This window comes from Salvelinus namaycush, chromosome 31 (assembly GCF_016432855.1).
Source record: "Salvelinus namaycush isolate Seneca chromosome 31, SaNama_1.0, whole genome shotgun sequence".
NCBI classification, from domain to species: Eukaryota; Metazoa; Chordata; class Actinopteri; order Salmoniformes; family Salmonidae; genus Salvelinus; species Salvelinus namaycush.
The window spans coordinates 2,644,202-2,664,048 of record NC_052337.1 but is presented as its reverse complement, the minus strand read 5'-3'; the positions used below and the strand labels follow the sequence as shown (position 1 = coordinate 2,664,048).

General features: G+C 42.5%; 1 protein-coding gene across 1 annotated transcript in view; it reads left to right on the top strand.

Annotated features, from left to right (window-relative positions):
- The first annotated feature begins 3,567 nt into the window (after nt 1-3,567).
- The window catches only part of LOC120026476 (phospholipid-transporting ATPase IC-like), a 42,697-nt gene continuing 26,417 nt past the window's right edge, over nt 3,568-19,847 (top strand). The window contains exons 1-3 of the mRNA XM_038971346.1: nt 3,568-3,830; nt 18,407-18,587; nt 19,057-19,154. Of these exons, the coding sequence (XP_038827274.1) occupies nt 18,434-18,587; nt 19,057-19,154 (252 nt within the window). The 5' untranslated portion in view covers nt 3,568-3,830; nt 18,407-18,433. The remainder of the gene's footprint in view (nt 3,831-18,406; nt 18,588-19,056; nt 19,155-19,847) is intronic.

Below are 19,847 nucleotides of genomic sequence, written 5' to 3'. Positions count from 1 at the left end.
CCTGTTATGGCAGAACATTCAGCTGTGAAATCCCAAAAAGACCCCAAAAAAACGTTCAGTTGCATTTTATATTTATTATGGATCCCCATTGGCCTGAGGTCCAGCAAAATGAAGGCAGTTTATACATAAAAATAAACATTACATTCAGATTTCACAAGACACTATGTGCCCTCAGGCCCCTACTCCACCACTGCCACATAGCTACAGTACTAAATCCATGTGTATAGTGCATATGTTATCGTGTGCATGTGTCTATGTTTGTGTTGCTTCACAGTCCCCACTGTTCCATAAGGTGTATTTTTTACCTGTTTTTTAAATCTAATTTTACTGCTTGTGTCAGTTACTTGATGTGGAATAGAGTTCCATGTTGTCATGGCTCTATGTAGTACTGTGTGCCTCCCATAGTCTGTTCTGGACTTGGGGACTGTGTAGAGAACTCTTGTGGCATTTCTTGTCAGGTATGCATGGGTGTCCGAGCTGTTTTTCTTTTTACATTTTATTTCACCTTTATTTAACCAGGTAGGCTAGTTGAGAACATGTTCTCATTTACAACTGCAACCTGGCCAAGATAAAGCAAAGCAGTGTGACACAGACAACAACACAGAGTTACACATGGAATAACATGGAATAAACAATAAACAAGCCAATAACGCAATAAACAAGTCAATGACACAGTAGAAAAAAAGAAAGTCTATATACAGTGTGTGCAAAAGGCATGAAGAGGTAGGCAATAAATAGGCCATAGTAGCAAAGAATGACAATTTAGCAGATTAACACTGGAGTGATAAATGAGCAGATGATGATGTGCAAGTAGAGATACTGGTGTGCAAAAGAGCAGAAAAGTAAATAAAAACAGTATGGGGATGAGGTAGGTAGATTGGGTGGGCTATTTACAGATGGACTATGTACAGCTGCAGTGATCGGTTCAAACAGACAGCTCGGTGCATTCAACATGTCAATACCTCTCATATATACAAGTAGTGATAAAGTCAATCTCTCCTCCACTCTGAGCCAGGAGAGGTTAACATGCATATTATTAATATTAGCTCTCTGTTGTGATTCCAATTTTCTTAAGACTTATTTTTTACTACTACTACTACTACTACTACTACTAGCCCTCCTTACCCTTACCACCTCATTTTCCTGGACACTCCTCACCCTTGGCACCTCATTTTCCTGGACACTCCTCACCCTTGGCACCTCATTTTCCTGGACACTCCTTATGTAACAGTATAACTTTACGTCCGTCCCCTCGCGCGAACCAGGGACCCTCTGCACACATCATCAACAACAGTCACCCACGAAGCATCGTTAACCATCGCTCCACAAAAGCCACGGCCCTTTGCAGAGCAAGGGGAACCACTACTTCAAGTCTCAGAGCAAGTGACGTCACCAACTGGAAAGGCTGCTAGCGCGCACCACCGCTACCTAGCTAGCCATTTCACATCGGTTACATTTACCACCTCATTTTCCTGGACACTCCTTACCCTTGGTACCTCATTTTCCTGGACACTCCTTACCCTTGGCACCCCATTCTCCTAACAGGACACTCCAGGAATATGGGCGCATGTTCACCTCCACAGTTAAAGCGTTTCACTTCATCTGGCATAGGACACTCTTCCCCTTTGCACACACTTGACACATTAACAAATCTTTTACATTTTATGAAAAACTGAAGGGGCTTGTGCTCAAAATCTCTTACATGGTTTTCATGAATTCTAACTTAGATTTTTTTTTTTTTACTACGCAAGTCACTTAAGAATTTCTTATTGACAATGACGGCCTACATGAGAAGGGAGAGACTAAATCAAATAACAGTAGTATGGATTAAGTTAAATTATTTTCTCCATCCACCATACAGGTCAGTCGACCTATCTTCAGTAATATCCTCTGCCTTTACTCCAGAAATAGGCGCCCTGCTACGAAAATCCATACGGGAAACATTCCGTATCTTTTTGTCTTAAAACACGCTTCTTCTGCTTTTTATTTTATTTTACGATAACGGCCTACCCAGGTCAAACCCTAACGACGCTGGGCCAATTGTGCGCCGCCCTATGGGACTCCCACTCACGGCCGGTTGTGATACAGACAGGAATCGAACTAGGGTCTGTAGTGAAGCCTCTAGCACTGAGATGCAGTGCCTAAGACCGCTGCGCCACTCGAGAGCTCGCAGACACACAACACAATATAAATAAGACCACTTCTTGTGACTCATCGACTCCACACTTTCCTCGAAAACATTCCAGATTTTCCTCGAGAAGTTAACCCGATTCCCAAGTAACATTGATCCAAAACCCTCACTCGGACTTGAAACGAGTCTAGTGGTTTCCTTTTCCCGTCATGGTAGCCCACGCATTCTCACTTCAAACAAAACCTCCGTTTCCGCCATCTTCTCCGCACCGATACCCAACTCATCAGGTGCGGCCGACCACACCATTGGTCGAAAATATCAAACGTCATTGGAGTGACGGGTATTTTGGCCAATGAGATCTGCGTATCTGCATAACAAAAGAATGTAACACAAGGGACTATTTTACATTGAGGGGATTCTATTAATCTGGCAGGGGCGCCCGGTAAGGCGTGTTTGCACCGGGTGAAAATGTATTGCATTCGTTTTGGAACCGGGCTACCTCCCGGGCATGAGCCAAGTACCCCGTTCAAACTCACAGCGAAGTTGGCTCAAAACGAAAGTGACGTAATTAAGCATGTGGAGTAATGAGTAGAACTTTGTGTTTTCACGTGCAAAAGTGATTGCCTTCCCAATGAAAACCAATTAGAAAATTCAAACGTCTATTTTATGGAAAATAGATTTATGTTTTTGGACGAGGCACAATAGTGCCATGTTCACAACATGACCGTGCGGCGCACATTAATCTTTGATTTGAGAAGTGCACGCCCACCCATTTTCACCGTTCACCTCGCGGGCCATAGACCGGTGCCCCACGGCCCAGCATAATCGAGTCCGCCCATTATGTCAGATATCCGCCAGGAAAAAGTTAGAAAATGCCACTTGCCCTAAAATCCTAATTTAATCAGTATAAGTATCCCTCACAGTACAATTGAACTGTAGGGAGTGAGAGTAAAAGTAGGCCTTGTAGACCAGGGTTTCCCAAACTCGGTTCTGGAGCCACCAGGTGTTGGTTATTTAAATCAGCAGTGTAGTGCTAGGGCAAAAACAAAGGCCGACTACAAACGGTTGGAATGATGGTTGTATGTATGCTAAAATAAAATAAATGGAGGATAATTTGATGACTGTATTCTTAAAAACATAGTTATACATTTGCCTAATAGCAAATTAACTGTAAGATCATGACATTTACATTTTTTTTCTTAAATAACAGGACAACTTTACAATAAAACTGTTTATACATTAATGTAGCTCATTTAATTCTGAGTTGTCTTTACGTAAGCTTTTATTTATGAATATAAAGCAGTTCATGCCACTGATTTATTACGTTTGATTATGAATTGGATTACACCTTTACCTTTTTAGTCACGTGCGTATCAATCAACAGGCTGGTTAGTGGGGTAGGATATATTTTAATTTCACCCGAACGTGTTGCGAGATGACGTAGACATATGTTATTGTCGTTTGTTTTAATGAAACCGCGGGCGTTTTTTTGAGTTTTATTCAAAACACATCTTGTCAAACCAGTTTGTCAAGTTTCAGGTAAACTAGGTAGCCATTACGCAGGTAAAAGGAGTGAACAGAAACCAACGTTCGCCTACACTGTTGTTTGTGGCGAGGACAGAGCAAACATGGTACAGTAACCAGAAACTACAAGACCAAACTGGTGAGAAATTATAGACATACAAGGAATAGCCTACTGGTGAGTAGTTTTATTATCTGCCTCCAAATGTATTCATTTTCAAGGATTTTAGACAGAGAGTAGACCGTAGTAATGTTCACACGTTGTCCTTTCCTCCCCTCTGTCATAATCTCAATCTATAATTGAACACGTCATATGTCGATTGTCGGATTGTTTTTGCACGAAATCTAATCTAACTCATCTAACCACTTGATTCAATCTGTGACGTTTCATTTAATCGTTAAAGCGTGATTGAAACTTCAAAGCAATGTTCGCGGAAAATCCGTTCATGTTATTAAACACTGCATGTGTCGGCTCAATCGGGAATTAGTTTACCTTTACATTTCAAGCGCACTATAACGCTGAATTTAGACAAGGTTTGAATTTATCCCTAATTAAATCTATCTGATATATATAATCATGTTTATCACAAATTGGAAATACAGACCCGTATGAGAATTCCAGACTTTTTAAAATGTTTTTCTGTGTAGTTGTATAGAACTTTTACTTATTTTACACTTTGATTGTTTGAAAACAAATCATTATAATTCCCTCAATGGACTATTGAAACTTAGTAGTAGCAGTCTTGATAGACTCTTCCTGGAGATTTATATAGTGTCTCCAACACAATCTAGTATTGCTTCAGGGAGGGGAAGGCTCTCACTCTTTTCGTCTGAGATAGCACACACACATTCCACAGGAGGACTGAGTGGGCTTGATCAATATGCTTGAGTTTAGGCAGTCTTAAACCTTGTTCACACTGCACGCCTTAAAGATGCACTATGCAAAAATCCATCCGTCATTTCCTGGTTGCTAAAATTCGAATAGTATGCCTAATTTCAGTTTGTGACGAAAAACAAGAAAATATAATGTAGAGCAATATTGTACCAATTAAACCCCTGTGAAATATCTTTTACATAACCGTTTCACGATTTATTTTTTTGTTTTTAGCTGTTTGAAGCTAGTGTACAACACTGAAAGTTAGACTCAAAAACTTGAGAATGGGAAGAATAGAAATATAGCACATAGAACAGCTCTATCAATTCTTAGACTGGCTTTAAATGAGAATGATATATCTGTAACTCACATTTCTATGTCAATTTGGTCAGATTCCACAAAAAGTGACATATTGCAGCTTTAATGCTCAAATGTTTCTCAAATCAGTTTTTGAATACAGACTGTCCAAACAGCAAGTGACAATCAGATTTGTGTGTGTCCAGACATCAGTAATTTGCCCGACATAGCTACGTTAGTTGTCATAGTAACGACGGTTGTGTATTTTGTATTTTTATAAGGGATCCCAATTAGCTGCTGCCAAGGCAGAAGCTACTCTTCCTGGGGTCCAAACACACAAAAATAAAGTCTAAACGGTACATAATATAACATTGACACACCACTGTGGTATAGGCTGATTGGTGGTTCTCGTGCTTTCTATCACTCAGAATTAAAGGTGACAACAATGATGTCACGGATGTTTCCCAGTTGATCTGAATGTTCTAAATCATACCATAAACTGGGTGGTTCGAGCCCTGAATGCTGATTGGCTGAAAGCTGTGGTGTCTCAGACTGTATACAACGGGTATGACAAAACATGTATTTTTACTGCTCTACTTACGTTAGTAACCAGTTTATAATAGCAATAACGCACCTCTGGGGGTTTGTGGTATATGGCCAATATACCACGGCTAAGGGCTGTATCCAGGCACTCCGTACTGTGTCGTGCTTAAGAACAGCCCTTAGACATGGTATATTGGCCATATACCACACCCCCTCGTGCCTTATTGCTTAAGTGTAATAACACTTTTAAAGCCTCAAAGGATAAGATGATCCAACTTTCAAAACAAGTCCATTTTGGCTAGTCACGCCAGTCAACTAGCTAGCTAGGTAGCTGTTTAGCTAGGACATTTACTAATTTATTTGTAAACAATTAACAACTCGTTAGCTACCACATGTTATTGTCAAACTGTCAACATAGTAGCTAGCAAGTAAAACTTGGCCAAATATATACATGAGGGCAAATAAATCAGATTTGAGACACAAACTGCATAGCCAGACTGCAGGAAAAAGAACAGATTTGAATCTGAAATGCAAAAAAATAGAATTTGAGTCACTTCAGACTGCCAGTGTGAACAAGGCTGGAGACGCTGTGTAGCTCAGCGGTCCCCAGTTCCATTCAGCCTTGGGCCGATTTTATTTTATTTATTTTTGTCCTTGATCGGCTGGTCGGGGGGCTTTACATAGTTATAAATCACTTGATAGGATGGTCGGGGGGCTTTACATAGTTATAAATCACTTGATAGGATGGTCGGGGGGCTTTACATAGTTATAAATCACTTGATAGGATGGTCGGGGGGCTTTACATAGTTATAAATCACTTGATAGGATGGTCGGGGGGCTTTACATAGTTATAAATCACTTGATCGGATGGTCGGGGGGCTTTACATAGTTATAAATCACTTGATAGTATGGTCCGGGGGCTTTACATAGTTATAAATCACTTGATAGGATGGTCGGGGGGCTTTACATAGTTATAAATCATTTGATAGGATGGTCGGGGGGCTGGGAAACATAGTTATAAATCATTTGATTGGATGGTCGGGGGGCTGGGAAACATAGTTATAAATCATTTGATTGGATGGTCGGGGGGCTGGGAAACATAGTTATAAATCATTTGATTGGATGGTCGGGGGGCTTTACATAGTTATAAATCATTTGTACACTGCAAATTGACCGCAAGAATCCCAAACCGATATAGTTTTTGACGGAATCATTTAAAACCTTTATTACATTGGGATACGATCACATATGCCTCTAATTATGCGTGGAAATATGCGTGGAAATATTTGGGAACAGATATCCAAAATTATTATTCAATTTTTTTTTTGTGCCTCAGAGCTTGAGGGGGGGTGTGTGCAAATAAAATAATTTGGGCTGTTTATTGGGGAACCCTGATGTAATGTGTCAGTCTCCACCTTGTTCCCTTGTGACTCACGGTCCAGTTTCAGGCATCACCACCCCGTAGGTCTATGTTCAACACGGATTAGTGTTCCTCTGATAAACGGGGATGATGTTACATGTGATGGATTGACCCGTTCGAACACTGACAGTATAATTTGCTGCCTGAGAGTCGATGCACTTCCTGATTGCGTTCCACATGGGTTGGTTGACTTTGTGAATTCCGCCCCGGCGGTGGCTTTCCCAAGCAGGATGTAGGGTTTTACGCGGTTGATGGGAATAGGAGCAGACCTGTTTAAAACACACTCACTGGTCGAAACCCTGATGAAGACGAGGTGACAGAGATGTGTATTTAGGTGTAACTCTGTGTTAACAGCAACCTTATAACCTTCCCTCTTGTTTCACCGTGTCCCTCTTGTTTCACCGTGTCACTCTTGTTTCACCGTGTCCCTCTTGTCGTCTGATGTCAGTGTACTTACTTCTTCCTCTTCTATACTCTTACTGTAATTGATTTTTATAGAACTCTGGTCAAAAGTAGTGCACTATATAGGGAATTGGGCTCTGGTCAAAAGTAGTGCACTATATAGGGAATAGGGCTCTGGTCAAAAGTAGTGCACTATATAGGGAATAGGGCTCTGGTCAAAAGTAGTGCACTATATAGGGAATACGGCTCTGGTCAAAAGTAGTGCACTACATAGGGAATAGGGTTCCATTTGGGATATGAAGTATTCTAAACTATGTAAATTGAGTGTCCTCAACCACCATTGTAGATGCCTCTCAGTCCTCAGGCAGTGACGTGTAGGAGCTGCTCCTTATGGAAATAAATGTTCCTTGAAAGGGTGACTTTTGAATCCCTGACTTGAAAGGCAAATGTTGTGAGTTCGTCTCTTCCTCAGTCACTTTGTTTTCCTTATTGCCGCCTTTGATATCCTGGTGTGTACTGCAGCTGTCAGACTGATCCCAAGTTACTTTCTATTGTCGTAGTGTGGTTGGTAGTAGTAGTATTTTATTGTGATCCCAATTAGCCACCGCAAAGTCAGGTGGATGTCAGGTAGTTTTCTTTTTGTAGTTATATGATCATATGCTAGATGGACCTTGTATGACTTTGCATCAAACTGTAAACATGGCTCATCTATCATTTGCATCCTCTTGTTTTGGAATTTCCATTAGAATATCCAAGGTGGCACACGTGCTCGTTCAAGTCACTCTTCCGTATGCTTCTCAAATATATATGATCTGATTCCCCCCCCCCCCCCCCCCCCCCCCCACCCCCCGTTGAGCCAGATAGTCATTAACTGTTACAGTAGTTAATAATATTAACCTGATGGGGAGCCTGCTGTGAGTCTCCCAGCAGTGGATGTGCTGATTTGGGGTCAGTTGGTAGGTAGAGAGCAGTGTGTTATTAGGGTCAGCCTGGTTAACAGCTGATTTGGCGTCAGTTGGTAGGTAGATAGCAGTGTTTCTTATTAGGGTCAGCCTGGTTAACAGCTGATTTGGGGTCATTTGGTAGGTAGAGAGCAGTGTGTTTCTTATTAGGGTCTGTCTAGTTAACAGCTGATTTGGGGTCAGTTGGTAGGTAGAGAGCAGTGTGTTTCTTATTAGGGTCAGCCTAGTTAACAGCTGATTTGGGGTCAGTTGGTAGGTAGAGAGCAGTGTGTTATTAGGGTCAGCCTAGTTAACAGCTGATTTTGTGATCTCCCCCGGCCTCACCACACCCCTCTTCACCTCAGGGGAGCATTGGCCGTTAGGAGAAGGAAGGTCAGCCTGTAATAAATATTGAGATTGGGGTGGAAAGCCTTAGTGAATTCCTTGTCTCAGGTTACAAGCCAGGCAGCGAGGCAGGCAGGTGTGTGTTTGGTTCCTTTTGAAAGGTGTTCTGAATACCTGTTGTCTCTCTTTCCCCTTTTCCGTGTTGTTGCTATCGATGGGTTGGTTGTTTAGCAACAAAACCGACTCGTGCCCAACTATGGGCCAAAACAGACCGTGGTTGGCTTAGATTGTTGACAATATGTAAACTATATTTAGTCTCCAATGTCTCTACAATACAGTGCCTTTGGAATGTATTCAGACCCCTTGACTTTTTCCACATTTAGTTACGTTACAGCCTTATTCTAAAATGGATAAAATAAAACAATTTCCTCCGCAATCTACACACAATACCCCATAATGACAAAGCGAAAACAGTTTTTGGAAATCTTTGCAAATTTATAAAAAAAACAGATACCTTATTGACATAAGTATTCAGACCCTTTGCTATGAGACTCTAAATGTAGCTCAGGTGCATCCTGTTTCCATTGATCATCCTTGAGATGTTTCTACAACTTGACTGGAGTCCACCGGTGGTAAATTCTATTGATTGGACATGATTGGTGGTGCCAGAATAACAACCTATCCCTCAACGTAACCAAGACTAAGGAGATGATTGTGGACTACAGGAAAAGGATGACCGAGCACGCCCCCATTCTCATCGACGGGACTGTAGTGGAGCAGGTTGAGAGCTTCAAGTTCCTTGGTGTCCACATCAACAACAAACTAGAATGGTCCAAACACACCATAACGGTCGTGAAGAGGGCACGACAAAGCCTATTCCTCCTCAGGAAACTAAAAAGATTTGGCATGGGTCCTGAGATCCTCAAAATGTTCTACAGCTGCAACATCGAGAGCATCCTGACCGGTTGCATCACTGCCTGGTACGGCAATTGCTCGGCCTCCGACCGCAAGGCACTACAGAGGGTAGTGCGTACGGCCTAGTACATCACTGGGGCTAAGCTGCCTGCCATCCAGGACCTCTACACCAGACGGTGTCAGAGGAAGGTCCTAAAAATTGTCAAAGACCCCAGCCACCCCAGTCATAGACTGTTCTCTCTAATACCGTATGGCAAGCGGTACCGGAGTGCCAAGTCTAGGACAAAAAGGCTTCTCAACAGTTTTTACCCCCAAGCCATAAGACTCCATTTGGTTACCTGGACTATTTGCAACCCTTCTTTTTAAGCTGCTGCTACTCTCTGTTTATCATATAATATTTGCAAAGTCACTTTAAACTATAAATTCATGTACATACTACCTCAATTGGCTCGACCAACCATTGGCTAACCGGGCTATCTGCATTGTGTCCGGAAACTATAATTTAGAGAACAAAACGTTTATTCTTTCAGTGAAATACGGAACCGTTCCGTATTTCATTGAACGGGTGGCAACCCTAAGTCTAAATATTGCTGTTACATTGCACAACCTTCAATGTTATGTCATAATTTTTTTAAATTCTGGCAAATTAATTACGGTCTTTATTAGGAAGAAATGGTCTTCACCCAGTTAAACGAGCCAGGCGACCCAAACTGCTGCATATACCCTGACTCTGCTTGCACAGAACGCAAGAGAAGTGACACAATTTCCCTACTTAATATTGCCTGCTAACATAAAAAAAATATCACTAAATATGCATGTTTAAAAAAAATACTTGTGAATTGATTTTAATAAAGGCATTGATGGTTAGGTACATTGGTGCAACGACAGTGCATTTTTCGCGAATGAATAAATAATAAATCATCACCCGTTTGGCGAAGTAGGCTGTGATTCGATGATAAATTAACAGGCACCGCATTGATTATTTGCAACGCAGGTCAAGCTAGTTAAACTAGTAATATCATCAACCATGGGTAGTTAACTAGTGATTATGTTAAGATTGATTGTTTCTTATAAGTTTAATGCTAGATAGCAACTTACCTTGGCTCCTTGCTGCACTCGTGTAACAGGTGGTTAGCCTGCACGCAGTCTCCTCGTGGAGTCGAATGTAATCGGCGGCCAAAAATGCCGATTACCGATTGTTATGAACACTTGAAATCGGCCCTAATTAATCGGCCATTCCGATTAATCGGTCGACCCCTAGTCCAGAATCACAAGTCTCAGACTTATTCCCCATTGAAGAGTGCACATTGTTTCGTCAGCTAACCTACTAACGGAACGAATTGCAAAAATCACTGAAGCTAGAGACTCATATCTCCCTCACTAACTTTAAGCACCAGCTGTCAGAGCAGCTTACCGATCACTGCACCTGTACACAGCCCATCTGTAAATAGCCCACCCAACTACCTCATCTCCATATTGTTATTTATTTTTTTGCTTCTTTGCACCCCAGTATCTCTACTTGCACATTTATCTTCTGCACATCTATCACTCCAGTGTTCATTGCTAAATTGTAATTATTTCGCCACTATGGCCTATTTATTTCCTTACCTCCCTAATCTTACCTCATTTGCACACACTGTATATAGATTTTTCTATTGTGTTATTGACTGTATGTTTGTTTATTCCACGTGTAACTCTGTGTTGTTGTTTGTGTCGCACTGCTTTGCTTTATCTTGGCCAGAGGTCGCAATTGTAAATGAGAACTTGTTCTCAACTGGCCTACCTGGTTAAATAAAGGTGAAATAAAATGAAAACCTGTTAGATACTACTGCACTGTCGGAACTAGAAGCACAAGCATTTCGCTACACTCACATTAACATCTGCTAACCATGTGTGTATGTGACCTTTAGACACTAAAACCTGTTGGTTGACTTTTGAGGCCTCCAGACCCTGCAAAGTCTAAAAACAACCTCCAGTGATTTTTCTGTTGAAAGGTGATATCCCAAGTATAAATACAGTAATGTACACCCACCAAAGACTAAAGAAAATTATGTTTCGAGCAAAATAGTGTTTTATTTTAGACACAACTGCAAAAACTTTCAGGAGTAGGGAATTGGTCAGATGGGAATTTGTCATGTCGTTGGCCAAACCCCTTCGCTTGAGGAACAATAGAGGACAAAAGAGGAAAGCCCTATTGAAAGCCCTTCTGTTGAGATGTGCCTTTTGTTTAGTAAATCGGGTGTTAAAAGGAGACTGGAGTGCCATTTTCAGAGGAGGACAGTGACTGCAACTCTGTTGGGCGTGCTGGGATGGATACCATCCACATTTCATGTTAATCTGGGGACTGTTTCCCTGATACAGATAAAAGTCCTGGACTAAAAAGCGATTTTCAACGGAAGATCTCCATTTGAACATGCCTTTTTAATCCAAGACTAGGTTTAATCTGTGTCCAGGAAACCATCCCATAGTTAAAGGTTAAAGAAAACTAAAAATAAGAAAATAGTCCATTCCAGTCATTAATCAGGGAGTTTGTGTCAGTGGGTCTAGAAGAAGAATTGCCTTCCTCGATCTGGATTGTCCCCATTTGAGCGTAGAAAGGATGGGGCCCTCGAGCTGATTTACTACTATTTAAAATAAAATAAAATCTGTATTATGCCCATTTACATGAGGCCTTTTGATTTGAGGCCTGAGGCAATTGCCTCTTCTGACTAATGTTAAGTCCTGCACTGCATATATTTGCTTGTCAAAGGTATGCATATTGACATTTAAAGTCTGAGGCAAACAAACTGGATCACAATGCTCATGATGTTATCACACTACTGTACACACAGTCAATTCGCCAAGTTAAACACTTGGATGTCACCTTACATTTGTCATGTGTTTTAACATAATGTGATGGACACACCCCTAATAGAGTTGTTCGCCTACACTACATCAGCCACGTTACAAGGCCTAGGATACATTGCTCAATGAAAAATAAGAATTTGTTCTTACATTTATTTAACTTGACAAGTCAGTAAAACAAAAACAAAATGGCTCCTCTCCACAAAATGGCTCCTCTCCACAAGCATTCTGGGTTGTTTTACTATTCAGGAACTTGTTCTCTCTCAAATCACAGGATGGTCATAGTCTTTATCTGGTGAGGTGAATTATCCTCGTAGTCAAAATTGGACCAGTTTGTGATGATTCTGATCATCAAGTTAGCGGATTTTGAGCAGATCTCTGTAGTGAATGTTTTTCTAATGGGTTCGTGGAAAAAATGTATGTTTATTTGTTTTATATATTTTTTTTACAATTCGAGAGAGCTGCAAATAATTGTCTCATGTTTTTTTTAAATTAGTCTTTGATCTGATCGGGTACACAGCCTTAGTGTGGGGTTAGCCTATTTAACGGCTTTTGGTAATTACTAAAGGGCCCAAAACGCTCATCAATCATTAATTCCTTGTCTAGAGGCTAAAAGATCTTGGTGCCAAGAAGGTTACAAGCGAACACTGAGTAGTTACAGATATTTTGATAATTTAAGGACTAACAGAAGACTAGTTATAATATAACAGGACATTAAGAACTAACAGAAGACTAGTTATAAAATAACAGGACATTAAGGACTAACAGAAGACTAGTTATAATATAACAGGACATTAAGGACTAACAGAAGACTAGTTATAATATAACAGGACATTAAGAGCTAACAGAAGACTAGTTATAATATAACAGGACATTTTAAGAACTGACTATGTATCCTGGATGCTGATTGGACGAGTAGCGGTCCAAGCTGTTCTCTATTGGCCATCACAGATGCACCTATAGACCTTTTGTGGAACGTAAACAATAAACTAATTTAGAACGCACGCCACCGTTCTATATCCGGCTAGCTAGCTGCGCCAGACAACTCAACATGTCAAGTTGTACGTCACAAGCAGAAAAGTAAACTAAGTCTGCTTGTAAAGATGGAAAAGCAGGGCGACGTGGCCTAGTCGGTGTATGGAGAAGTCTGACGCAGAGCTACACAGCCAGACACTTCAGAGGAGGTGGGGTACTTGGCCTGGATAGTGGCGAGAAGCAACTGGCCGGACAGGTGGAAGCTACATTGTCTGCTGCACACCTTGTATGACAGGCAGAGACGGTGGGACAAATTTGTATATTTATCTGCTTATAATTTCAGAAATGTGCTTATCTGGTCAAATAGGCCTAGGCTTGCAGCTTCTCTTCAGTCATAAATTGTTGCCCTAGAAGACAAATAAATGATAAAGGCTAATACATTATATATTTAAGGAACGAGGGGGTGTGGTATATGGCCAATATACCATGTGTAAGGGCTGTCGTTTGCACGACACAGTGTGGAGTGCCTGGATACATTCCTTAGTCGTGGTATATTGGCCATATACCACAAACCCCCGTAGGTGCCTTATTGCTATTATAAACAGTTTACCAACATAATTAGAGCAGTAAAAATAGGTACTCACCAAAACAAATAGGTACTCACCAAAACAAATAGGTACTCACGTAAAACAAATAGGTACTCACGTAAAACAAATAGGTACTCACGTAAAACAAATAGGTACTCACGTAAAACAAATAGGTACTCACGTAAAACAAATAGGTACTCACGTAAAACAAATAGGTACTCACGTAAAACAAATAGGTACTCACGTAAAACAAATAGGTACTCACCAAAACAAATAGGTACTCACCAAAACAAATATCTTAAATGATAGAAGGAACTAGTCAATCATCTAGCTGACATGTGTAAAGATTTTTCTTTCGATGTTTCTCCTCCTCTAAACTGTGCAGCCTAAATATTATCCCCTTGCAAAAAAATCCATCTGATTTTAAAAGCAGTGAAAACTAAAATCATGTTTCTGATTTTAATAATTCACATCATATTTTTCAGATACTGAAATAAATAAATCTTACCGTTATTGTTCCACTCCTTTTTTCCCCAGACACGTCAATAACATTTTGTGTATCATTGTACTTCAAGGAATACTTATTTCTGCAATAGTTGTATTTTAATATTCGACTATATGTGACATGTTGTAGGCCAGTCAGTGTCCAGATTTCAGTTAATATTCCATTTAAACCCATCTCAAGTTTTAAAGGTATCATTTCATCTCTCTCATTTCATCTCTCTCATTTCAGCTCTCTCATTTCAGCTCTCTCATTTCAGCTCTCTCATTTCAGCTCTCTCATTTCAGCTCTCTCATTTCAGCTCTCTCATTTCAGCTCTCTCATTTGTTGGCCAAGTGAACATGTTATAACACGATATATTAGTCTTTCCCAATATCATAACCTTTCGCAATAAAACAAGTCATTCACTAAAAACATTCAAAGTAGACATCGTAATAAATGACCTCAGTTCATTTGTTCTGAAGATACAGGATAGTTTACATGGCACAATGAAATAGGAGGCGTACAGTAATGGCTGTGTAGAACAATACAAGCCATATGTGTACAGTGGTGAAATGGAGGCAAGGGGCGTGGTTGTAGAGATGTGGAGAGTCATCTTGTGACAAGAACATGGAGACATTCGATACTTTTATTGTCCATTTGGTTAGAACAGAAATGTGTTTTCCTGCTTCTCCCAACACCTTGCAGTGCAGCAACCCCTGGGTGGAGAGCCATTGTGAGGGATTTAAGTGCCTTGCTCAAGAGCACAATGGCAGGATATGGTACATGGGAGCCTTCCGGCTGCCAGTTCAGTTCCATACCCATTGTTGTGTTGTCCTGGGCTTGAACCATTGTAGACATAGCACCACACCCATGCATGCATTGGTTCTGTAGTAGTCTAGCTCAGAGAGCAGTGTTTCCGGGTCATTGGTTCTGTAGTAGCCTAGCTCAGAGCAGTGTTTCCGGGTCATTGGTTCTGTAGTAGCCTAGCTCAGAGCAGTGTTTCTGGGTCATTGGTTCTGTAGTAGTCTAGCTCAGAGCAGTGTTTCCGGGTCATTGGTTCTGTAGTAGTCTAGCTCAGAGCAGTGTTTCCGGGTCATTGGTTCTGTAGTAGTCTAGCTCAGAGCAGTGTTTCCGGGTCATTGGTTCTGTAGTAGCCTAGCTCAGAGCAGTGTTTCCTGGTCATTGGTTCTGTAGTAGTCTAGCTCAGAGCAGTGTTTCCGGGTCATTGGTTCTGTAGTAGTCTAGCTCAGAGCAGTGTTTCTGGGTCATTGGTTCTGTAGTAGTCTAGCTCAGAGAGCAGTGTTTCTGGGTCATTGGTTCTGTAGTAGTCTAGCTCAGAGCAGTGTTTCCGGGTCATTGGTTCTGTGGTAGCCTAGCTCAGAGCAGTGTTTCCGGGTCATTGGTTCTGTAGTAGCCTAGCTCAGAGCAGTGTTTCCTGGTCATTGGTTCTGTAGTAGTCTAGCTCAGAGCAGTGTTTCCGGGTCATTGGTTCTGTAGTAGCCTAGCTCAGAGAGCAGTGTTTCCGGGTCATTGGTTCTGTAGTAGTCTAGCTCAGAGCAGTGTTTCCTGGTCATTGGTTCTGTAGTAGTCTAGCTCAGAGAGCAGTGTTTCCGGGTCAGTGGTTCTGTAGTAGCCTAGCTCAGAGAGCAGTGTTTCCGGGTCAGTGGTTCTGTAGTAGCCTAGCACAGAGAGCAGTGTTTCCGGGTCAGTGGTTCTGTAGTAGTCTAGCTCAGAGAGCAGTGTTTCCGGGTCAGTGGTTCTGTAGTAGCCTAGCTCAGAGAGCAGTGTTTCCGGGTCATTGGTTCTGTAGTAGTCTAGCTCAGAGCAGTGTTTCTGGGTCAGTGGTTCTGTAGTAGTCTAGCTCAGAGCAGTGTTTCCGGGTCATTGGTTCTGTAGTAGTCTAGCTCAGAGCAGTGTTTCCTGGTCATTGGTTCTGTAGTAGTCTAGCTCAGAGCAGTGTTTCTGGGTCAGTGGTTCTGTAGTAGCCTAGCTCAGAGCAGTGTTTCCGGGTCATTGGTTCTGTAGTAGCCTAGCTCAGAGCAGTGTTTCCTGGTCAGTGGTTCTGTAGTAGCCTAGCTCAGAGAGCAGTGTTTCCTGGTCATTGGTTCTGTAGTAGTCTAGCTCAGAGCAGTGTTTCAGGGTCATTGGTTCTGTAGTAGTCTAGCTCAGAGAGCAGTGTTTCCTGGTCAGTGGTTCTGTAGTAGCCTAGCTCAGAGCAGTGTTTCCGGGTCAGTGGTTCTGTAGTAGCCTAGCTCAGAGCAGTGTTTCTGGGTCATTGGTTCTGTAGTAGTCTAGCTCAGAGCAGTGTTTCCTGGTCAGTGGTTCTGTAGTAGCCTAGCTCAGAGAGCAGTGTTTCCTGGTCAGTGGTTCTGTAGTAGCCTAGCTCAGAGCAGTGTTTCCGGGTCAGTGGTTCTGTAGTAGTCTAGCTCAGAGCAGTGTTTCCGGGTCATTGGTTCTGTAGTAGTCTAGCTCAGAGCAGTGTTTCCTGGTCATTGGTTCTGTAGTAGTCTAGCTCAGAGCAGTGTTTCCGGGTCATTGGTTCTGTAGTAGCCTAGCTCAGAGAGCAGTGTTTCCGGGTCATTGGTTCTGTAGTAGTCTAGCTCAGAGCAGTGTTTCCTGGTCAGTGGTTCTGTAGTAGTCTAGCTCAGAGCAGTGTTTCTGGGTCAGTGGTTCTGTAGTAGCCTAGCTCAGAGAGCAGTGTTTCTGGGTCAGTGGTTCTGTAGTAGCCTAGCTCAGAGCAGTGTTTCCGGGTCATTGGTTCTGTAGTAGCCTAGCTCAGAGCAGTGTTTCTGGGTCAGTGGTTCTATAGTAGCCTAGCTCAGAGCAGTGTTTCTGGGTCAGTGGTTCTGTAGTAGCCTAGCTCAGAGCAGTGTTTCTGGGTCAGTGGTTCTGTAGTAGCCTAGCTCAGAGCAGTGTTTCCTGGTCCAGGGACACAAAGTGGTGCACATTTTAGTTTTTGCCTTAGCATTACACATCTGATTTAAATCATCAAATCTTGATACGTTGATAATCTGAATCAGTTTTGTAGTGTCAGGACAAAAAGAAGGTGTACCCCTTTGACTACCCAGGACCAGGATTGAGAAAGAGGTTGGAGAGCCATACCAGCAGCTGTAAGGTTGCTGGTTTGAGCCCCGGGCAACGCCAAATAACTCCTTGTCTAAAACCAAGTGGTTAAAATACCTTGGTGCCAAAAGGCTAACCCTGAGTTAACTTATTAGATACACCCGTCTAGTACCAGGTCAGGACTCCAGAACATCTGGAATTCTTTGGGGCGTGTTAACGTAGCTCAATTGGTATCAAGGGACCTAACGTGTGCCCTGAAAACATTCTCTACACTATTACACCACCACCAACGGCCTGTACCGTTGACACCAGGCAGGATGGGGCCATGATCTCATGCTGCTTACGCCAAACCCTGACTCTGCCACCAGCGTGACACAACAACTACAATTGTCCAGTACTGGTGATGGCGTGTCCACTAGAGCCTCTTCTTCTGGTTTTTAGCTGATAGGAGTGGAACCCGGTGTGGTCGCATGCTGTAATAACCCGTCCGTGACGAGGACAGATGAGTTGTGCGTTCCGAGATGCTGTTCTGCACACCACTGTTGTACTGCGCTGTTATTCGTCTGTTTGTGGCCGGGCCTGTTAGCACGATTCTTCTCCTTCTCCTTCCAACTCTCATCAACAAGCTGTTTTTACCCACAGGACTGCCACTGACTGGATGTTTTTTGTTTGTCGCACGATTCTCTGTAAACCCTAGACACTGTCGTGTGTGTGTGTGTGTGTGTGTGTGTGTGTGTGTGTGTGTGTGTGTGTGTGTGTGTGTGTGGGGGGGGGGGGGGGGGGGGGGAATAAAGCCCATGAGGCATGCTGTTTCTGAGATGCAGTTAATTTATGAACTCAAAGTAGCCGTCTGACGATGGCTGTTATTGCCTATATGGCCGACAGCGGGCGCTTCTAGACAACACTGGTGGATTGTCATACTCCTTCGATGACCATATCCACATGACATTAGATTCTCTCTCTCACCACAATTAGACAACACATTCCTTTCTGTTTTGGCAAAGACTGTTAAAGGGAAATTAAACAATGGTAAAAAAAATTCTCTCTCCACCCCCCCCCCCCAGTGAGCGACCTCCAGACGTCTCATTACCATGAGTCGGGAGCGATCAGACTCCCAGGGGTCACTGGGCCCTGACGATGAGGTCATGCCGTACAGTGACGACGAGACGGATGATGAGTTGGACCCCGGCTCAGACGAGGAGGGGCCCCCGGGGAGGCCACAGCCTGAAGAGATCAAGAGCCCCGGTGAGAGACTGGGAATAGACACAAGAGAAGAGCTGCAGTACACACACACACACACACACACACACACAGCCACACAAACACCTCTTCCATTAGACAATCTGAGAACACACCCTTGTGATGCTTTTGTTAAGAAATGTATCCGTTTCACCATTCTAGCATATTCTCTCTTGACTGTCTGGTCTGTTTCCAGAGTGTCTGACTCTCTGTTGGTCTGTTTCCAGAGTGTCTGACTGTCTGTTGGTCTGTTTCCAGAGTGTCTGACTGTCTGTTGGTCTGTTAACAAAGTGTCTGACTGTCTGTTGGTCTGTTAACAAAGTGTCTGACTGTCTGTTGGTCTGTTAACAAAGTGTCTGACTGTCTGTTGGTCTGTTAACAAAGTGTCTGACTGTCTGTTGGTCTGTTTCCAGAGTGTCTGACTGTCTGTTGGTCTGTTTCCAGAGTGTCTGACTGTCTGTTGGTCTGTTTCCAGAGTCTGGTTGGAATGTCAAAGCGAACGACAGCGCCTACTGTAACCTGCCAGAGTTTCAGAAAAAATACCTTTTGTGTCTCAAGAAGAGCAAGTACGCAGTAAGTCACCTCTCTCCCAGTTCCACCATTTAGAAATCACATTATTCCACCCCCCCAACTGCTGATTCAGACATGGGTCGTGTTCATGAGGCCAATGGAAAAACAAGTGTTGCTTATGGGTCGTGTTCATGAGGCCAATGGAAAAACACGTGTTGCTTATTGGAGAAGTTCAGACATAGTAGCTGACTGTTTTGTGCCTAATGAACACAGCCTTCATCTCATCTTTTTCTATCTAAATATTTACTGACAACAGCAGGTTGTGTCGGAGTAATGCCAGCTGCTGGTAGGTATGACAACACAACCTTTTAAAAGGTAGAAACTGAGGCAGAAACTCAGTCCTGTTCATGTGCTTTGGTGGTTTTACGTTGTGGACAGGCTAAATACAATCGACCTATGCAATGGCTCAACACAAGGTGTTGTTTAACGTCACGATTTCCTCCTTTTTGGATCACCTCATACACTACTTTTTTCATTCCAATGTTGCCATTGTTGACGCCGTATCGGGTACAGTGCATCACGGACGGTGAGGTAATTCTACTTCCTCTTCACTCTGCTGATACGTGTGTCTCATAGGCTGGCCATTTCCTGTACTGCCTGGACTATATTTAAAGTGAAAGTTCTTATAATACACAGACTTTGGGTTGAAAATAACCAGTTATTTATCAGTGACTGGGCAGACTGTACCAGGACAGG